The 22,121-nt window shown below is 45.9% G+C and overlaps 1 protein-coding gene across 1 annotated transcript; it reads left to right on the top strand.

Moving 5' to 3' along the window:
• The first annotated feature begins 249 nt into the window (after window positions 1-249).
• Window positions 250-22,070, top strand: rcor2 (REST corepressor 2). Its single transcript, XM_036987184.1, is given in 15 exon segments — window positions 250-396; window positions 3,047-3,162; window positions 7,622-7,678; window positions 7,786-7,866; window positions 8,241-8,293; window positions 10,388-10,549; window positions 10,708-10,832; window positions 13,626-13,689; window positions 13,935-14,070; window positions 17,674-17,774; window positions 17,871-17,948; window positions 19,638-19,695; window positions 19,854-20,071; window positions 20,161-20,213; window positions 20,215-22,070. Coding segments are annotated over 14 exon segments (1,623 nt in total). The 5' UTR covers window positions 250-396; window position 3,047; the 3' UTR covers window positions 20,537-22,070.
• The last annotated feature ends 51 nt before the right edge of the window (window positions 22,071-22,121 follow it).

Raw genomic sequence — 22,121 nt, 5'->3', positions numbered from 1 at the left:
TGCAAGCTGTTTTATTGAATACGCGAAGACCCACTTTGGCATCAAATGAATGAAAATTAAGCCGTTTTGAAGGTAAAGTTTATTTTTATTTCTATTTTCCTAGTTAAGCGGCCTATTAGCTGCGTAGAAAGCCGCAGCTAAGTTTTGAATGAGAGAAAAACGCCCGAGGACCACAAAATAAGCAGGTGAGCTACTGAATTGAACTGCTATCCCGACTTGTACAACGAATCCAAAACGTCCACAACGCCAACTAGTAGCGACCAACAACTGGAATAGTACTAGCTACCCCCCACACCCATACCCCCCCACCGACGTTAGCCTGGCGATAACAAAAGGATTGAAAGTTGAAATATATATTATCAACGGAGGGCAGAGGGAAAGGAGGAGAGGACGGAGGTGGGACAAGATTTCATTATTTATTAAATGTTTATTTTGTAAAAGCCGGTTCTATGGGAACACACGTTGTTGTATTCTTGTCACTACTAATTTGGATGTGGTTTTGAGCGAGAGTCGAGGAAGAGTGAGAATATGAGAGATTGTGACAAAGATTTCCCCCCCCTTTGGAGAATACGAGAAAGAAAAAAATAGATTTAGTAATTTGTGAGTTGAACTGATACTTAACCCCAAATAATATCTGTATAATTGATTAACAAGGATTGTAAACTGGCTTTCTAGAAGCAACATCATGGGTAATAGTTACCAGGATGGGATTCCAATGCTAGACTTTTCTGGAAATAGCTAATGGTTGATATGAATGTGTTTTTGGCCAGTACAACTCACACTAGTGAGTGTCCCAAATGAATTACTTTCCAATAGCTGTTATTTATTTAATATTAGGGAAAATAGCTTAGTAGCTAGTCAGCCAGTTTCTTGCTAATATTTTACACTGTCTAAAAGTTAAGGCAAGATTGCTAAGGTTTATATTGCAACTAATGTAGATGCTAGCTACTACCCTGTAGAAATGTGTTGGCTGGTCTATGTAATCAATCAATCAAGTTGCAACAAAAAAAGGGAAAGGGGCGGGCTTTGGCGACCGGTGGGACAGTAATGATATCGATAACTTTGATATTTGTTCATAGTTTATTTATCTGTTTCCATGAAATGAACTTTTTCTGTTTGTTGTTGCCTTGATTAGTCTACAATCCTACCTAAAGTGTGAGTTTAATGTTACACACAGACTGGCACCGTTTGTGTGGCTTGGACCAGCATTAGTAGACAAAGGCCAACAGCATTGTGAATGAGGCCGAATACTATACTACTGCAATATCTTTTTTGAGTGGTTTTTAATCAGTATTACAGGAAAATATTTTCTTAAGTTAGGCTTGTAAAGGTTATCATCACACAAAAAAAAAAACATACGTCCTAAAATTGAAGTGTTGTGTTTTTGCCGTGATGTTACAGTTAAGTTAACTTTGTGATGATGCATACATTGTGTGGAACTCGGCTCTTGTTGACAGACCCATTTTTTTCCGACAAAATGTACAAAAAAAAAGAGGGCTATTGCATGTACAACTGTTCTATTCATTCGCTAACTGTATGTAGAGTTCGTTTCACGTCTCGTGTGGTCGGTATAACGACAAAAAGTCGGTTTAACGGGAACATTTGAAACCGGAAGATGTCTTGTCCCGAGGTGACCGTCTAGTCTTTTGTGTCACAGCACGAACGTTAGCGCGCGCCTCCCCCCCAAGACAGAACTTACTTCACATCACACACACACATAGTTTGGCATAGGCTGTGTGTGGTGTGTTTTGATGTTTCTCCACTTGATAGTTGAACATGTGACTCCTCGTTGTGTAGCCAGATACTGGATTAACTGTGTTATTTTTCTGCTGTGAACTCTAAATTGCTTTTGTTTGAGTGTGTGTATATGCAACCTGGTATCAGAGAATTTAGTATTATTCTGTACGTATCTCAGAGATGTTCCATTTAGTGTGACGTTTTTGTATGATTACATAAAACAGATGGTTACTTAAGGCATAAGCATTGATAACTACTTATTGCAAATTCATAATATGTTACGTTTTGAGAATTCGTAACACACACATATAAATAAATAAATAAATAAAATACTAATTGTAATTCGTAACATATAAGAAATGGAGTGATGGACGTCCACAAATTGATACATATCGTACTAAATGGAGTGTCTCGGATTTACGTACAGAATAATACGAAATGTTCTGAGACCAGGTTGGTATGTGTGTATTTTTGCTATTATGAGGAGTTGGGGTTGATAACCAGACCGTAAGAGGCTGAAGAGAATGAGACGGTAGTGAGCACGGTTACATTGCACACAATAATGTGATTTATTGTGAATAGTCTGATTTTAAAAAAAAATGTAATCATTTGTTTAAAATGTTTAAATGCTTTGCAAGAACAACAATTTCTCTAATAATCCTGTTTACATGGACACATCTGAAATCAGGCTGCCTGATGGGAATTATGATAAATGCAGAAACTCACCAATCAAAATCAAACGCTCTACCACACTTGACCACGTTATTTTGGGGAAGAACATTTTATCCTGAGTTCGGACAGATAAAGTTTGTATGTGAAAACTATTTCAAACTAAGATACTTTCAGTTGTTCCTGAACTCACTTCACTTGCACAAAAGAGAGAGAGAGAGAGTCTTGAACTGCTGCTGTTAGCACGTGTACAGATCAAATACACCGCGCTGGAACTCTGCTTGAAAAAAAGGTGTTTACACGTCCTAATCATTTGAAAGATGGCTCAGAAAACCAGGTGTTTTTAATCAGCGGTATTCTTACATAAATTATGATCTACCGCTGTTTTAAGGAGAGTGAAGTTTTCACACGACTGATGTCGTACTCAGCTTACTAACATACTCAATTTAATATTGAATTATTAGTGTGCATGTACGTGTGCTTGGTGGAAGACAGATTGTTCATCTCTGCTATACTGAGGGCTTTGGAAGTTTGTTATTTTGTTAATGTGTGTGCTGATTGGTGACAGGACTTTTCCTTAGTGATGTAGATTATGTGTAGGCCTATGTTTTATGTGTGTGTGTGTGTGTGTGTGTTGCAGTATGCCCTCGGTGATGGAGCGGTCGGGGAGCGGCGTTCTGTCTAGGAGCAGGGCTAAAACCAATGGAAACAACCAACACTCGGAGGAGGACAGCAGCGATGAGGAGCACGCTCACGGTACACACACACACACGAGACACACACACACACACACACACACACACACACACACACACACACAGGTCAGATTCGGGTAAAAGGGCAGAAAATAACATGGTATAAAGTTTATTCTGATTGGTGATTTTTCTGCATTTATCAACAGTCTCATCAGGCAGCCTGATCTCAGATGTGTCCGTGTAAACAGGATTATTATGAGAAAGTGTTCTTTCAAAGCATGTACAATTTAATTATATTAATTTTAACTATCCACAATAAATCTCATTATTGTGTGCTTGTAATCGTGCTCACTACTGTCTCACAGTAGTGAGTGTCTCATTTTCTTAGCGTCGTCATACCTACTCAGTTCATGACAGGAAAACGCACGCGCACACGCGCTCAAACAAAAGCAATGAAGAGTTCACAACAGACAAAAAACACAGTCCCTCCCCATTTCGTTCTGTTTGCTTCCATTGTAAAGAAATGTGCAACTTCCAGCACGACTTTAGCGTGAACACTGAGGCTGTACCCTTATTAAGTTATAGGTTTAACAGTGGCCGTGTAGGTTACCGAGGATATTTGAGCATAATGTAGGCCTAACAGAGTGGTATTTTTTAAAATGTTTTATTTATTGAACCTTTTATTTAACTAGGCGAGTCAGTTAAGAACAAATTCTTTATTTACAATGACGTCCTACCGGCGGCCAAACCTGGACGACGCTGGGCCAATTGTGCGCCGCCCTATGGGACGTCCAATCACGACCGGTTGTGATGCAGCCTGGAATCGAACACAATGGAGAAAATGCATCCCATAACATGTTAACATGGAAACAGCTGTTCTGTCATTCAGTGTTCAGTGTTCCATTAGACTTTTGAAAAAATAACATGCAGGGCTTGACATGAACCTGTTTATCCCCTCGTCCTTCTGACAAGGTGGTGACTGAAAATGTTGTTTGATACTCGATACCACTTTACAAAATAAAAATGCATTATTAATCCCATACCATTATTACAGATAATGTGATAAATTACCTATTGGCTACTTAGCTTATTCAAGCCTGTCTCAAAATATAACACTGCCCCTTTAAGAAAAAAAAAAAAAAAAGCTCTTCTGGATTTTCAAAGATGTCTAGAAATGTATACATTTTGTGCTCTTGTAGGAGTCAATCACTCCCCTATTGCTGACTACAAATGATCTATAACTGGGCTAATAACTAATATCTAATAACTCACTAACTAGCAAAGGATATGAACAAAATGTGCACACATGGCTACATGCAGCTCTCACTATGATCTCAAAACAAGCGCATCTACTCACGACCGCTCATGCTGTAAACAGAGTCCAGTTCAAAGTGCCTGGCACAGATCCATATATGGCAATTGTCTATATGCACATAGGCCTACTGCAGCTCTGATTGGTTATGGTGCACTAGTCTGTGCTGAGTAGTGCATGTCTATACAATAGAGTCCTACAACAAAATATTTTGCAGTTTTTTTTTTCTTCCCCCCCCCCCCCCAGGTATGTTGCATTAAAAGTGGCTAATATTGTGTTCAGTCGATAACAATTGCCACAGTAAAGGGAAACGTTGATGTTGTTAACAGGGAAAAACTCTAGAACGGTGGTCACCAACCTTCTTTTTCTGAGTCAATATCACTTTGAGTCAAAATGCAAGCTGAGATCTACCGTTCAGATGTTTTTATTTTTTTAATAGCATGACTTTATAAAAAAAAAAAACCCGGAAGGAAGCTATAGGCCCAATACAGTATCACTGCATATCAGCTTTGCTTGAATTGCCCTGCCAATGCATTGTTGTTTGAGCCTGTTCTTAAAATTTATATTTCTACATTTGAGGTAAGCTATATGATCATACCGGTAATAGATCCGTTGTTGTATTACTTGTGAAACACAGCTAAGTGACCATACATTTTTAAATCATGTGCTTTTTATTTTACTGGGCTGATGGTGCCTGCATCTGAGGGTCAGTCTCAGTGGAGAGAGAGAGAGAGAGCAGCAGACTGAAGGTCGGTCTCAGCGGAGGGAGAGAGCAGCAGACTGAGGGTCGGTCTCAGCGGAGGGAGAGAGCAGCAGACTGAGTGTCAGTCTCAGCGGAGGGAGAGAGCAGCAGACTGATGGTCGGTCTCAGCGGAGGGAGAGAGCAGCAGACTGAGGGTCGGTCTCAGCGGAGGGAGAGAGCAGCAGATTGAGGGTCAGTCTCAGCGGAGGGAGAGAGCAGCAGACTGAGGGTCGGTCTCAGCGGAGGGAGAGAGCAGCAGACTGAGGGTCGGTCTCAGCGGAGGGAGAGAGCAGCAGACTGAGGGTCGGTCTCAGCGGAGGGAGAGAGCAGCAGACTGAGGGTCGGAGAGAAAGGAGAGGGAGAGAAAGTGAAATCAATCAATCAAATATATTTATAAAGTCCTTGTCACATAAGCTGATATATCAAAGTGCTGTACAGAAAACAACCTAAAACCCCAAACAGCAAGCAATGCAGGTGTAGAAGCACGGTGGCTAGGAAAAACTCCCTAGAAAGACCAGAACCTAGAGAGGAACCAGGCTCTGAGGGGAGGCCAGTCCTCTTCTGGCTGTGCCGGGTGGAGATTATAACAGAACATGGCCAAGATGTTCAAATGTTCATAGATGACCAGCAGGGTCAAATAATAATCACAGTGGTTGGAGAGGGTGCAACAGGTCAGCACCTCAGGAGTAAATGTCAGTTGGCTTTTCATAGCCAATCATTCAGAGTTAGAGACAGCAGGTGTGGTAGAGAGAGAGAGAGTCAAAAACAGCATGTCTTTGATATAAAAAAATACCCAATCCACTAATAACAACAACAATAACAACAACAACAACAACAAAGTCTATTGATACTCATTCATTACAGCTGCACTGCTTGTTCTAGCGCTGAGTGGAAATAGGAAGAACGTGCATTTCATGGGTTATAAAAGTGTTGAATAAAAAGTGTTGACAGGGCTGAGTAAGAACATCAAGTCACTCATAAAAACAGCAGCTCTATGCTGTATTCGTTTACAGTCTCTCTCTAGTCGTGGTTTTAAATGTTTTGAAACAGCAGCTCTATGCTGTATTCATTGACAGTCTCTAGTAGCTTTCTTTTATGCCATGCTACATTACTGCAGACACGGTAATCTGAGCCATCCGATTGGCCAGTGGTCGGCCTATAGTGCACTTGATTTGCTCTCTGGGCCCGCCAGGGAGGCAGAGTTTGTGCCCTCACACATGAAATGGTTCAAAATGGCAACAGTTCGCCTACCCGGTGCGCAGGGCAGCTGAATCGGACAAATCTCTCACGCTCCCTCTCTGCTTGTCTCTCTGATCTTCTGTCTCTCTCTGGGCTTATCGCTAATACTCTCTCTCTCTCTGGGCTTATCACTAATACTCTCTCTCTCTCTCTCTGGGTTTATCGCTAATACTCTCTCTCTCTCTGGGTTTATCACTAATACTCTCTCTCTCTCTCTCTCTGGGCTTATCACTAATACTCTCTCTCTCTCTGGGTTTATTGCTAATACTCTCTCTCTCTCTGGGTTTATCACTAATACTCTCTCTCTCTCTGGGCTTATCACTAATACTCTCTCTCTCTCTGGGTTTATCGCTAATACTCTCTCTCTGGGTTTATCGCTAATACTCTCTCTCTCTCTCTCTCTCTCTCTCTCTCTCTCTCTCTCTCTCTGGGTTTATCGCTAATACTATCTCTCTCTCTGGGCTTATCACTAATACTCTCTCTCTCTCTGGGCTTATCACTAATACTCTCTCTCTCTCTCTGGGCTTATCGGAAACTCTCTCTGGGCTTATCACTAATACTCTCTATGTGGGCTTATCACTAATACTCTCTCTCTCTTGGGCTTATCGCTAATACTCTCTCTCTTGGGCTTATCGCTAATACTCTCTCTCTGGGCTTATCGCTAATACTCTCTCTCTCTGGGTTTATCTCTAATACTCTCTCTGGGTTTATCGCTAACTCTCTCCGGGCTTATCGCTAACTCTCTCCGGGCTTATCGCTAACTCTCTCCGGGCTTATCGCTAACTCTCTCCGGGCTTATCGCTAATTTTCTCTGGGCTTATCGCTAGTTCTCTCTCTCTCTCTCTCCCTCTCTGGGCTTATCGCTAGTTCTCTCTCTCTCTCTCTCCCTCTGGGTTTATCGCTAGTTCTCTCTCTCTCTCTCTCTCCCTCTATGGGCTTATCGCTAGTTCTCTGTCTCTCTCTCCCTCTCTGGGCTTATCGCTAGTTCTCTCTCTCTCTCTCCCTCTCTGGGCTTATCGCTAGTTCTCTCTCTCTCTCTCCCTCTCTGGGCTTATCGCTAGTTCTCTCTCTCTCTCTCCCTCTCTGGGCTTATCGCTAACTCTCTCTCTCTCTCTCTGGGCTTATCGCTAACTCTCTCTGGCCTTATTGCTAGTTCTCTCTCAGCTGATGTCTCTCTCTTCCTCTGCGGTCTCTTCCTCTAATCATCCCTCTTTTCTCTCTCCACAGACAGTATGATTCGAGTGGGAGGAGACTACCAGGCACAGATACCTGAGTTAAACCCAGGTACCAGAGAGGGAAGGGGGGGGATTTGATTATTTGGCTGTGTATGTGACAGATGGAGTGAGAGAAAATAAGGAATGTATGACTGACGTGTGTGTGTGTGCACACAGACACGCCAAGCCGCTACAATGAGAAGGAGCAGAGGAGTATGCTGGTGTGGTGCCCCAACAGTCTCATCTCTGACGCCATGTGTAAACACACACACTATACTATTATCTGACAGTTTAAATGCTTTGCTCTCTCTCTTTCAATTCAATTCAAGGCCTTCATTGACATGGGAAACATATGTTAACATTGCCAAAGCAAGTGAAGTAGATAAAACGAAAGTGAAATAAAAAACTCTCACTCTCTCGCTCTGCTCTCTCTGCTCGCTCTGCTCTCTCTGCTCGCTCTCTCTCACTCTGCTCGCTCTCTCTGCTCTCTGCTCGCTCTCTCTCACTCTGCTCTCTCTGCTCGCTCTCTCTGCTCTCTGCTCGCTCTCTCTCACTCTGCTCTCTCTCTCTCTCTGCCATCTCTGCTCGCTCTCTCGCTCTCTCTCTCTCTCTCTCTCTCTTTCTCCCCCCAGTGGATGAGTATATTCTGATGGCTAAAGAGAAGCATGGCTACAACATGGAACAGGTACAGTCAATCAATCTAACTTTATACAAACAGTAAATATACTCTACAAATGTAAACAAAACATTTCAAAGATTTTACTGAGTTCACAGTTCACTAGGAAATCAGTAAATAAATAAAAAAGTAGGCCCTAATCTATGAATTTCACATGACTGGAATACAGATATGTATCTGTTGGTCACAGATACCTTATAAAAAAGGTAGGGGTGTGGATCAGAAAACCAGTCAGTATCTGGTCTCACCATCATTTGCCTCATGCAGTGCGACACGTCTCCTTCACATAGAGTTGATCAGGCTGTTGATCGTGGCCTGTGGAACGTTGTCCCACTCCTCTTCCATGGCTGTGTGAAGTTGCTGGATATTGGCGGGAACTGGAACACGCTGTCGTACACGTCGATCCAGAGCATCCCAAACATGCTTAATGGGAGACATGTCTGGGGAGTATACAGGCCATGGAAGAACTGGGACATTTTCAGCATCCAGGAATTGTGTACAGATCCTTGCAATATGGGGTTATGTATTATCCTGCTGAAACATGAGGTGATGGCGGCCGATAGAAATTGGCAAAGATAAAATGCAGTTGTGTTCGTTGTCCGTAGCTTCATACCTACCCACCCTTCATACCTACCCAAACCATAACTCCACCATAACTCCACCGCCACCATGGGGCGCTCGGTTCACAATGTGGCCATCAGCAAACCGCTCGGCCGCACGACGCCATACAAATTCTATGGTTGGACGTACTGCCAAATTCTCTATGGTAGAGAAATTAACATTAAATTCTCTGGCAACACCTCTGGTGGACAATCCTGGAGTCAGCAAACAAATTTCACACTCCCTCAAAACTTGGGTTGTTTGACAAAATGTTCCTTTTATTGTCCCCCAGCACAAGGTGCACCTGTGTAATGATTGTGCTGTTTTAATCCGCTTCTTGATATGCCACACCTGTCAGGTGGATTATTTTATTTTTATTATTTCTTTTATTTCTTTTTTAATTTTACCCCCTTTTTCTCCCCAATTTCGTGGTATCCAATTGTTGTAGTAGCTACTATCTTGTCTCATTGCTACAACTCCCGTACGGGCTCGGGAGAGACGAAGGCTGAATGTCATGCGTCCTCCGATACACAACCCAACAGCGCGCATCCAACCCGGAAGCCAGCCGCACCAATGTGTCGGAGGCTACACCGTGCACCTGGCAACCTTGGCTAGCGCGCACTGCGCCCGGCCCGCCACAGGAGTCGCTGGTGCGCGATGAGACAAGGAGATCCCTACCGACCAATCCCTCCCTAACCCGGACGACGCTAGGCCAATTGTGCGTCGCCCCACGGACCTCCCGGTCGCGGCCGGTTACGACAGAGCCTGGGCGCGAACCCAGGGACTCTGATGGCACAGCTGGCGCTGCAGTACAGCGCCCTTAGCCACTGCGCCACCCGTGGATGGATTATTTTGGCAAAGTAGAAATGCTAACTAACAAGGATGTAAATAAATTTGTTCACAACTTTGAGTGAAATAAACATTTTGTGCATATGGACATTTCTGGGATCTTTTAATTTCAGCTCATGAAACATGGGACCAACACTTTCCATGTTGCGTTTATATTTCTGTTCTGTGTAGTTATCTCAGAGCTCTGGTTCAAAATAATGCACCATATAGTGAATAGGGTATTCATCCTCCAGTATGTCCCCTCCCCTGTGTCAAAATGTCACTGCTCTCTGTCTTTCTAGGCCTCTGGGTCTAAATGTCACTGCTCTCTCTCTCTGTCTGTCCAGGCCCTGTATCTAAATGTCACTGCTCTCTCTCTCTGTCTGTCCAGGCCCTGTATCTAAATGTCACTGCTCTGTCTGTCCAGGCCCTGTATCTAAATGTCACTGCTCTGTCTGTCTGTCCAGGCCCTGTATCTAAATGTCACTGCTCTCTCTCTCTGTCTGTCCAGGCCCTGTATCTAAATGTCACTGCTCTGTCTGTCCAGGCCCTGTATCTAAATGTCACTGCTCTGTCTGTCTGTCCAGGCCCTGTCTCTAAATGTCACTGCTCTCTCTGTCTATCTGTCTGTCCAGGCCCTGTCTCTAAATGTCACTTCTCTCTCTGTCTGTCCAGGCCCTGGGGATGTTGCTGTGGCATAAACATGATGTGGAGTGTTCCCTTGCTGACCTGGCTAACTTCACTCCCTTTCCCGAGGAGTGGACCGTAGAGGACAAGGTCCTGTTTGAACAGGCCTTCAGCTTCCATGGCAAGAGCTTCCATCGTATACAACAGATGGTGAGGACACTTACTGGGGAGCTACACTGTAGCGTTGTGAAAACACTGTTTAACCCTGTTTACACTGGAGCGTTGTGAAAACACTGTTTAACCCTGTTTCCCCCCCCCCTCTCTCTCTCTCTCTCCCTCTCTCTCTCTCTCTCTCTTTCTCTCTGTAGCTGCCTGATAAGCTGGTCTCAGGCCTGGTCCGGTACTACTACAGCTGGAAGAAGACCAGGACCAGAACCAGTGTTATGGACCGACAGGCTAGAAGACTGGTCAGAAAGACAGACAAGGAAGATGGGTGAGGAGGAGAGAGTGAGAGGGGAAGGAATGGAGGGGGGTAAGGAGGAGAGGGGGAAGGGGTGGAGGGGGGTAAGGAGGAGAGGGGGAAGGGGTGGAGGGTTGTAAGGAGGAGAGGGGGAATGAATGGGGGGGTGGACAGGAGGGAGACATGGGGAGGGGAGAGACTAGAGAACACAAACTAATATATACCTCGACCTAAACATCAGCGCTACAGGTAACTTCCACTAAGCTGTGAACAAGCTGAGAAACAAGGCAAGAAGGGCCTTCTATGCCATTTGAAAGGAACAAAATTAGACACACACAAGGGCTCCCGAGTGGCGCAGAGGTCTAAGGCACTGCATCTCAGTGCTAGAGGCGTCACTACAGACCCTGGTTCGATTCCAGGCTGTATCACAACCAGCTGTGATTAGGAGTCCCTATTTTGTTTATCTGTCTGCCCCGGCCTCGAACTCAGGCCCTGTGTGTAGCTAACTGACCCTCTCTGCCCATTCATTGCCATTTACCCGTTGTCTTAGCTCTCCCAATCAACACCTGTGATGGCTTTATGCCTCTCTCTAATGTCAGTATGCCTTGTATACTGTTGTTTAGGGCAGCTCTCATTGTTTAATTTTACTGCGGAGCCCCTAGTCCTGCTCAACATGCCTCAGATAGCCCCCTTGTCCCACCCCCCACACATGCGGAGACCGCACTTAGCTTAACTAGCGCCTCCAGAGATGCAACCTCTCTCATCGTCACTCAATGCCTAGATTTACCCCCGCTGTACTCGCACCCTACCATACCCTTGTCTGTACATTATGCCCTGAATCTATCCTACCACGCCCAGGAATCTGCTCCTTTTATGCTCTGCTCCCAACGCACTAGACGACCAGTTCTTATAGCCGTACCCTCATCCTAGACAACCAGGTGAGGGTTTTTTTATTTTTTATGAATTTATTAGCAAATTATGGTGGAAAATAAGTATTTGGCCAATAACAAAAGTTTCTCAATACTTTGTTGTATACCCTTTGTTGGCAATGACAGAGGTCAAACGTTTTCTGTAAGTCTTCACAAGGTTTTCACACACTGTTGCTGGTATTTTGGCCCATTCCTCCATGCAGATCTCCTCTAGAGCAGTGATGTTTTGGGGCTGTTGCTGGGCAACATGGACTTTCAACTCCCTCCAAAGATTTTCTATGGGGTTGAGATCTGGAGACTGGCTAGGCCACTCCAGGACCTTGAAATGCTTCTTACGAAGCCACTCCTTCGTTGCCCAGGCGGTGTGTTTAGGATCATTGTCATGCTGAAAGACCCAGCCACGTTTCATCTTCAATGCCCTTGCTGATGGAAGGAGGTTTCCACTCAAAATCTCACGATACATGGCCCCATTCATTCTTTCCTTTACACGGATCAGTCGTCCTGGTCCCTTTGAAGAAAAACAGCCCCAAAGCATGATGTTTCCACCCCCATGCTTCACAGTAGGTATGGTGTTCTTTGGATGCAACTCAGCATTCTTTGTCCTCCAAACACGACGAGTTGAATTTTTACCAAAAAGTTATATTTTGGTTTCATCTGACCATATGACATTCTCCCAATCTTCTTCTGGATCATCCAACTGCTCTCTAGCAAACTTCAGACGGGCCTGGACATGTACTGGCTTAAGCAGGGGGACACGTCTGGCACTGCAGGATATGAGTCCCTGGCGGTGTAGTGTGTTACTGATGGTAGGCTTTGTTACTTTGGTCCCAGCTCTCTGCAGGTCATTCACTAGGTCCCCCCGTGTGGTTCTGGGATTTTTGCTCATCCTTCTTGTGATCATTTTGACCCCACGGGGTGAGATCTTGCGTGGAGCCCCAGATCGAGGGAGATTATCAGTGGTCTCGTATGTCTTCCATTTCCTAATAACTGCTCCCACAGTTGATTTCTTAAAACCAAGCTGCTTACCTATTGCAGATTCAGTCTTCCCAGCCTGGTGCAGGTCTACAATTTTGTTTCTGGTGTCCTTGGACAGCTCTTTGGTCTTGGCCATAGTGGAGTTTGGAGTGTGACTGTTTGAGGTTGTGGACAGGTGTCTTTTATACTGATAACAAGTTCAAACAGGTGCCATTAATACAGGTAACGAGTGGAGGACAGAGGAGCCTCTTAAAGAAGAAGTTACAGGTCTGTGAGAGCCAGAAATCTTGCTTGTTTGTAGGTGACCAAATACTTATTTTCCACCATAATTTGCAAAGAAATTCATTAAAAATCCTACAATGTGATTTTCTGGATTTTCTTTCCTCATTTTGTCTGTCATAGTTGAAGTGATGAAAATTACAGGCCTCTCTCATCTTTTTAAGTGGGAGAACTTGCACAATTGGTGGCTGACTAAATACTTTTTTGCCCCACTGTAAGTTTCCACCTTCAGTGATTTTTGCAATTCGTTCCAGTCATTGGCAGCAGAGAACTGGAAGGAAAGGCGGCCAAAGGAGGTGTTGGCTTTGGGGATGACCAGTGAGACATACCTGCTGGAGCGCGTGCTCCACCCTGCTATTTGTGGCAGGGGGGGGGGGGGGTAGAGAGAGACATAGAGGGGGAGTTAGAGTGAGATTGAAAGTAAGAATGTACAAAATGAATCACTTATTCATCCCCCTTCTCTTTCTCCCCATCCCTCCCTCTCCCCATCCCTCCCTCCCTCTCCTCATCCCTTCTCTCTTCCCATCCCTTCTCTCTTCCCATCCCTTCTCTCTTCCCATCCCTTCTCTCTCCCCATCCCTTCTCTCTCCCCATCCCTTCTCTCTCCCCATCCCTTCTCTCTCCCCATCCCTCCCTTCCTCAGTAATGATGAGATAGAGGGAGACCCGGGCAGCGACAGCGACTTTGAGATCGACGCCAAAAAAGAGGTGAGCAGAATGAAAAGTGTTACTCTTCTTCTGAGTGGCGCAGTCGTCTAAGGCACTGCATCTCAGTGCTAGAGGCGTCACTACAGACCCCGGTTCGATTCCGGGCTGTATCACAACCCACCATCATCGGGAGTTCCATAGGGCAGCGAACAAGGGGAGGGGTTTGGCCGTCATTGTAAATAAGAATGTGTTCTTAACTGACTTGCCTAGTTAAATGTCTGTGTACTGACCCTCCGTCTCCCCAGACAGTGAAGCAGCACAGCTCCAGTGGTTCTGGAGGAGAGAGGGGAGCGCCAGGCCGGTCGAACCCACAGAGGAAAGAGTCTGTTGGGGCTCAGTACCGCCACCACCCCTTGAGAGCTCGTCGGAGACCACCTAAAGGTACCTTATACACACACTGGGTTTCTGTGTGTGTGTGTGTGTGCGCGCACGGTGTTGCATGGAATACCGAAACTTTTTAGATTTAAAAACAAAAGTTTGTTACTGGAATTTTTGTTACGTTCAGAACTCCAACTTCTGTCAAATGTCTCGCGTGGTTGAGAGACTGAAGTCTTGTCAGCGCAGCCCTTTTTTATAGAGCAAAGTGCCTGGTCCACTTAGTCATTCATGACTAGTGCCATCTGGCTGCATAAAAATGTACCCTTGAATAATACAACACGGCCTGTAGAAACTGTTAATTACTGTTCTCAAAACAATGTCCATACAGGCTGGAAAAACTTTACGATGCAGGAAGGTACCGGTAGCTTCCAGCTAGCTCTGTAGGCTAACTTTCCTCGCTAGCTAACAGCTGAAGCTATTGTCACGTTCCCCAGCAAGAAAACCCCCAAATGTCACTCATACAGAAGGGAGAACTAACAAAGAGTCACTGACACCAACCAAAAGGAGGAGGTGGGGTTTTTAGGGGGTAACAACTGAAACCTGAAAGACACTCACCACGAGAGCCACTAAATTTGCCCACACCAAAACGTAAAGACAGGGAGCAAACCAAAATGGTGGAGCTAAAACAAAAACAGGGAAGATCAGATAAAGGAATGTTTGTCTAGAAATCTAAAATTGGAGCGCCAACTAAAGGTGTTAACCTTCCACATCTACCAAGACAACTGGAGCACTGGGCCAGCACAGGTGAAACGCCTTCCCACTAACGAGATGGACAACCGGCACAGGTGAAACGCCTTCCCACTAACAAGATGGACAACCAGCACAGGTGAAACGCCTTCCCACTAACAAGATGGACAACCAGCACAGGTGAAACGCCTTCCCACTAACGAGATGGACAACCAGCACAGGTGAAACGCCTTCCCACTAACAAGATGGACAACCAGCACAGGTGAAACGCCTTCCCACTAACGAGATGGACAACCAGCATAGGTGAAACGCCTTCCCACTAACGAGATGGACAACCAGCACAGGTGAAACGCCTTCCCACTAACGAGATGGACAACCAGCACAGGTGAAACGCCTTCCCACTAACAAGATGGACAACCAGCACAGGTGAAACGCCTTCCCACTAACAAGATGGACAACCAGCACAGGTGAAACGCCTTCCCACTAACAAGATGGACAACCAGCACAGGTGAAATGCCTTCCCACTAACGAGATGGACAACCAGCACAGGTGAAACGCCTTCCCACTAACAAGATGGACAACCAGCACAGGTGAAACGCCTTCCCACTAACAAGATGGACAACCAGCACAGGTGAAACGCCTTCCCACTAACAAGATGGACAACCAGCACAGGTGAAATGCCTTCCCACTAACGAGATGGACAACCAGCACAGGTGAAACGCCTTCCCACTAACGAGATGGACAACCAGCACAGGTGAAACGCCTTCCCACTAACAAGATGGACAACCAGCACAGGTGAAACGCCTTCCCACTAACGAGATGGACAACCAGCATAGGTGAAACGCCTTCCCACTAACGAGATGGACAACCAGCACAGGTGAAACGCCTTCCCACTAACAAGATGGACAACCAGCACAGGTGAAACGCCTTCCCACTAACGAGATGGACAACCAGCACAGGTGAAACGCCTTCCCACGGAGCACGTGTAACGGCAAATGAACTTCATGTAACTCATCTCCACTCCTCGTACTAACACACTGTAACCAGTTGCTGACGCGTCAAAGGCAGAACACCATCCAAAATGAAGGATTGGGCCACCCCGGTGTCTCGCAGTATCTTCACCGGCTGCTCAACAGCATCGCTACTCTGCAGACACACAAACCCATCTGAAACAAAGGTTTCATACACATCTGATCCAAAGTCTTGTTTAGGAGATACACCAGTCCCCACCAGAGACCTAATGGGCTGGAGTGTTCCCAGTCCCCACCAGAGACCTAATGGGCTGGAGTGTTCCCAGTCCCCACCAGAGACCTAATGGGCTGGAGTGTTCCCAGTCCCCACCAGAGACCTAATGGGCTGGAGTGTTCCCAGTCCCCACCAGAGACTTAATGGGCTGGAGTGTTCCCAGTCCCCACCAGAGACCTAATGGGCTGGAGTGTTCCCAGTCCCCACCAGAGACCTAATGGGCTGGAGTGTTCCCAGTCCCCACCAGAGACCTAATGGGCTGGAGTGTTCCCAGTCCCCACCAGAGACCTAATGGGCTGGAGTGTTCCCAGTCCCCACCAGAGACCTAATGGGCTGGAGTGTTCCCAGTCCCCACCAGAGACCTAATGGGCTGGAGTGTTCCCAGTCCCCACCAGAGACCTAATGGGCTGGAGTGTTCCCAGTCCCCACCAGAGACCTAATGGGCTGGAGTGTTCCCAGTCCCCACCAGAGACCTAATGGGCTGGAGTGTTCCCAGTCCCCACCAGAGACCTAATGGGCTGGAGTGTTCCCAGTCCCCACCAGAGACCTAATGGGCTGGAGTGTTCCCAGTCCCCACCAGAGACCTAATGGGCTGGAGTGTTCCCAGTCCCAACCAGAGACCTAATGGGCTGGAGTGTTCCCAGTCCCCACCAGAGACCTAATGGGCTGGAGAGTGGACTGGAGAGTGCCGATCTTTGACTAATTTGAATTGCTTTTTGCATAGGGATAACTACTGGGTGCTTTGTTTGTGAAGGTAATTTTATCTGTCATCACAAACATCTGCAGCTTTCTCAAGTGGGATCCTTGTGCTCATAAATGTAGGTCGCAACTCTTTCGTGAAGGCAATTCTTGAAACTTGTTCGAAGCATGAGAGTCTTTAAATCCTCAAGGGTCTTGACCTCAATATGGCTTTGTAATTCACTTCCCTAGTACTTTGTTTGTAATAATAGGCAAATCATAACAGAAAATAAGATGATTTCAATGCCGATTGTCTGCAAAAAACAACAACCCGTTGTTAATTCACTTAGTCTCCCTCACCACCAAAAACAAATTCCCTTCTTAGTCTCCCTCACCACCAAAAACGAATTCCCTTCTTCGTCTCACTCAGTGGTTTCCACTACATTCCATATTCTGCCTCATGCATGACCTCATTACTTAGAGACTGTGCACACTTTTATAAAAGAAGAGATTGAATCTTCTATGCAAATGTTGTTAATCAGTATAATAAAATATCTCCTTGCAGTTGCCAATAAAATCGTGACTGAGTATAATACATATGTTATGCTCTCTCTCTGTCTCTCTCTGTCCCCTTCCTCTCTCTGTCCTCTCTCTCTGTCTTCTCTCTCTCTGTCCCCTTCCTCTCTCTGTCCCCTTCCTCTCTCTGTCCCCTTCCTCTCTCTGTCCCCTTCCTCTCTCTGTCCCCTTCCTCTCTCTGTCCCCTTCCTCTCTCTGTCTTCTCTCTCTCTCTCTCTCTGTCCTCTCTCTCTCTGTCTCTCTCTCTCTGTCCCCTTCCTCTCTCTGTCCCCTTCCTCTCTCTGTCTTCTCTCTCTCTCTCTCTCTGTCCTCTCTCTCTCTGTCTCTCTCTCTCTGTCCCCTTCCTCTCTCTGTCCCCTTCCTCTCTCTCTCTCTCTCTGTCTCTGTGTGTATTAACATACTACTCTCTCCTCTGTAAAGGCATGCATCTGAACCCCGAGGACATCATGACTGTGTCAGCCAATCACCACCATGGCTCTGGCAGACAGCTAGACACACACCTGGTGTCACTCAAGAGACGGGTATACACACAGACCACACACACACACACACACCGATGCAGACACAGATATCACTTACAGAGTAATAGATTCTCTCTGTGTCTCTCCCCGTCTCAGGTCCAGAGTATTAAGCAGAACAACAGTAGTATGAAACACTGTCTAGACGAGGGCATCGACAGTCTGCGTCCTACAGGGGTACATACATTTCCTTCTTTAACTTCCTCTTCCCTGTCTTCCGGAGATACCCAGGGTAGGTCTTCTGTTCACCAGGGGTGTGTCTCAATAGGCTAAAGTTCCTTCATCTATACTAGTGGTGTCAAACATACGGCCCCGCGGGTGATTAGAGTAAAACATGTTAAACCTTTTTACATTTTTGAAATTTTTTAACCAAATCGAAACGATAATGGGATCTCGGGTTGTGTCACAGACGACCGGGAGTCCCATAGGTCGGCGCACAATTGTCCCAGTGTTGTCATCCGGGTTAGAGGAGGGTGGCTTTCCTTAGCTTATCGCGCTCTAGCGACTCCTTGTGGTGGGCTGGGCGCCTGCAAGCTGACTTCAGTTGAACCGCGTTTCCTCTGACATATTGGTGCAGCTGGTTTCAGCGAGTGGGTGGTAAGTAGCGCGGCCGGGGGGGGGGTGGTGGTGTCATGTTTCGGGAGGACGCAGGACTTTCGACCGTCGCCTCTCACGAGCCCGTTATGGAGTTGCAGTGATGAGACAAGATTGTAACTACCAATTGGATATCACGAAAAAGAGGGTAAAATGTTATTTATATATATATATATATATATATATATATATATATATATATATATATATATATATATATATATATATATATATATAACCAGTCAAAAGTTTGGACACAACTAAAGGTTAGTCATTATTTTCTACATTGTAGAATAATAGTCAAGACATCAAAACTGTGAAACAACACATGGAATCATGTAGTAACCAAAAAAGTGTTAAACAAATCAAAAATAGATTTTAGATTCTTCAAAGTAGCCAACCTTTGCCTTGACAACTTTGCATTCTCTCAACCAGATTCGTGAGGTAGTTACCTGGAATGCATTTCCATGTGACTGGTCCTGGATATAATGGGTCTACATTCCAGCTCTAATAATCACTTGACAGTCAGTGAGCATCAAATCGATGGATATTGGACTATTTTTGTTAAATTTTGACGGCAAGGAAATGGAACACATTTTCAGTACGGCTCTCCGGACCTCGTTGAAGACAGAATGCAGCCTGCGGGGAAAAATGAGTTTGACACACCCTGATCTACACCCTGACCTGGTTGTCTAGGTCATAATAGATTAGTTAGGAACTCCCCTCACCTGGTTGTCTAGGTCATAATGGATTAGTTAGGAACTCCCCTCACCTGGTTGTCTAGGTCATAATGGACTAGTTAGGAACTCCCCTCACCTGGTTGTCTAGGTCATAATGGATCCGTTAGGAACTCCCCTCACCTGGTTGTCTAGGTCATAATGGATCCGTTAGGAACTCCCCTCACCTGGTTGTCTAGGTCATAATGGATTAGTTAGGAACTCCCCTCACCTGGTTGTCTAGGTCATAATGGATACGTTAGGAACTCCCCTCACCTGGTTGTCTAGGTCATAATGGATCCGTTAGGAACCCCTCACCTGGTTGTCTAGGTCATAATGGATTAGTTAGGAACTCCCCTCACCTGGTTGTCTAGGTCATAATGGATTAGTTAGGAACTCCCCTCACCTGGTTGTCTAGGTCATAATGGATACGTTAGGAACTCCCCTCATCTGGTTGTCTAGGTCATAATGGATCCGTTAGGAACCCCTCACCTGGTTGTCTAGGTCATAATAAAAACGGTTATAAATCAACTAACTCTTCCTCCTCTCTCTCCAGCCAGCTCCCAAGATGAACTCTCGTTGGTCCACTGAGGAACAGCTGCTAGCGGTGCAGGGTGAGTTAACACACCCCCAAAATACAACTCAATCATTTTCTTTAACACAGGAAATTCTTGTATTCTGGCAAATATAACTCACAGTAGAAACCGTTTGATACGTTTCAGATCACAACACATTATCTTTCTCTTTAAACACCCTGTTCTCCTCTCCTCAGCTATCCGTCGCTATGGTAAGGACTTTGCGGTGGTTGCCGAGGTAATCGGTAACAAAACTCTGGCCCAGGTGAGCTCCTTCTTCGTTAGTTACCGACGGCGATTCAATCTGGACGAGGTCGTCAAGGAGTGGCAGGCGGAACAAGACGTAGCCTCCACACAGGGGCCTTGTGGGAGTCGTAGTAGAAACAAAGAGAGGGGAGGAGCAGAGGAGGAAGAGGTCAGGAGGGGGTGAGGGTTTGTTTTGGTGAAAGTTTGACAAGTCTGTTGCTGATCTAACCCCCCCCCCCCCTTTCTCCTCCCTTCCAGATAAAGCTGGAAGACATTACTCCCCCCTGCGGTGACGCCAACTCCCCCTCCCCCCCCCTCATCCAACAACCACACCCCTCCTCCTTCCCTCTCCCAGCCTCCCCCCTTACTGCGCCCGGCTCCCCCCTCTGCCCCCCCCAGCCTTCTCCGGCAGCCCCCCCCGCTCCAGACCCGACCCCTCCAGACCCGAACCCCCCACAATCATCCCCCTCCCCCGTTGATCCGTCCTGCAGTCGTGGCTCCGGGCCAACAGGGGAGCTCTAGTCTCTGTAGGGAACTAGGAAACAACCTCCGCTCCTCTCCTCCTGCTTGTTCTGGCGCTGGTCAGCCTCCCTCACTGGTAGGGCTCAAAGTAGAGCAAACCAACTCTCACTGACAGAAAGGAGGGGACTCTTGTATATTTAGGGAGGGGCTCTTGTATACTCAGATGGGTAGATTGTGCTGCTAGTGGGAGTGTTTATCCATTATGATGGAACAATAGAAATCAGAATGCAGTAGTTAGTTGAGTTCTCAGCCCCACCAGTCTGTTTGGTTCAGAAGCCTCTCGTTAAGTCCCCTCTGTATCACTCCATTCAGTTCTGACTCACACTTATAAACCAACTGCACAACCTGTGAATAACCATACTTCCATCTGAGGCTTGGGTCATCCATCCTTCTGTCCCCCCCCCCCAGCAGAAAATAGAAGGACATGCCCACACATGCCTCACGGCTGTCTCCATAGCAACCAGCACAGATGTGACTGGTTACCCACGGCAACGGTGACCCTGTATTTCACCCATCCCTCCTACCCAAAGAACAGAACTTTCAGAATACCAAAACCCTCAAGGAAAAGATACACTGGATTGTGGTGATGGATGCCATGACAACAGAACCCCCCCCCCCCCCCCCCACACACACAGTCTCCATGGCAACAACAGAACGAACTCTGGCAAAACACACCCAGGTTCCAGTTCCACACTACAAGGTGCTGAACTAATGATTCCACAGGGGAATCAGGAAAACGTCCCTCTTCTACCAGATCCACGTATTGTTGGTCTTATGACTGCAGCATTCTTTTGTTAGGTGATCTCTAAGTAGGTAGACATCCCTATATATAGTGCACTACTTTGGATCGGAGCCCATTTTGACCAAATCCCTATAAGGTCCTGGTCCAATGTAGTGCACTATATAGGGAATAGGATGCATTTGTAATCCCAAGGCTCATGCATTTCTCCATTCTAAGTAGCATGCTAGTGTGGATATGGAACAGAGACCTGTTTTTGATTAAAAAGCACAAAAAAAGTCTCAAATGGCAGTTCTATTTAGCTCTGGTTACAGTTGTGTGCTATGTAGGGGATAGTACTGTACACACTGTACAATTCACAGGTGTCGTCTGAGAACAAAATGTGAAGCTGAAATACTCGTAGGGTTGGATGGGCATTGTGGCAAGGAGCAGTGCAGCTTGGTTGTGTTTTGGAAGAGGATGCACAGCTCTTGACCTTCGCCTCTCCTGAGTCCGAAAAGGAGTTGCAAGTGATGAGACAAGACTGTAACTACCAATTGGATACCATGGTGGGACAAGACTGTAACTACCAATTGGATACCATGGTGGGACAAGACTGTAACTACCAATTGGGGTGAAAATACAAAAAGTCATTTCTGAACCTGACATATGCAGCGTTGCATTTTTAAAATTTCAAATCGAGCTATAAACGCAGATCTTTCGTGATGCGTCTGGCACCCTATTCCCTACATAGTGTACTACTTTTGAGGAGTTGTGGTGCCATTTGGGACACAGATTTCAAATACTTTGTGGCTACAAATGACTTGACTGTGTTTAGCAACATGTAATGTTCATGAAGTTTGAGACTGGATTTGCTTGTTATTGTTTTCAGGATATTTTCTTTTGGAATAAAACAAAATTACAACCATATTGTTTCCACTGAATTACATTTGTTAAATACACACTTTTGTCACTGGCC

This window comes from Oncorhynchus mykiss, chromosome 9, assembly GCF_013265735.2.
Source record: "Oncorhynchus mykiss isolate Arlee chromosome 9, USDA_OmykA_1.1, whole genome shotgun sequence".
Taxonomy (NCBI): Eukaryota; Metazoa; Chordata; class Actinopteri; order Salmoniformes; family Salmonidae; genus Oncorhynchus; species Oncorhynchus mykiss.
Note: the sequence above shows the minus strand (reverse complement) of the source record. Positions and strands in the feature narration are given on the sequence as shown.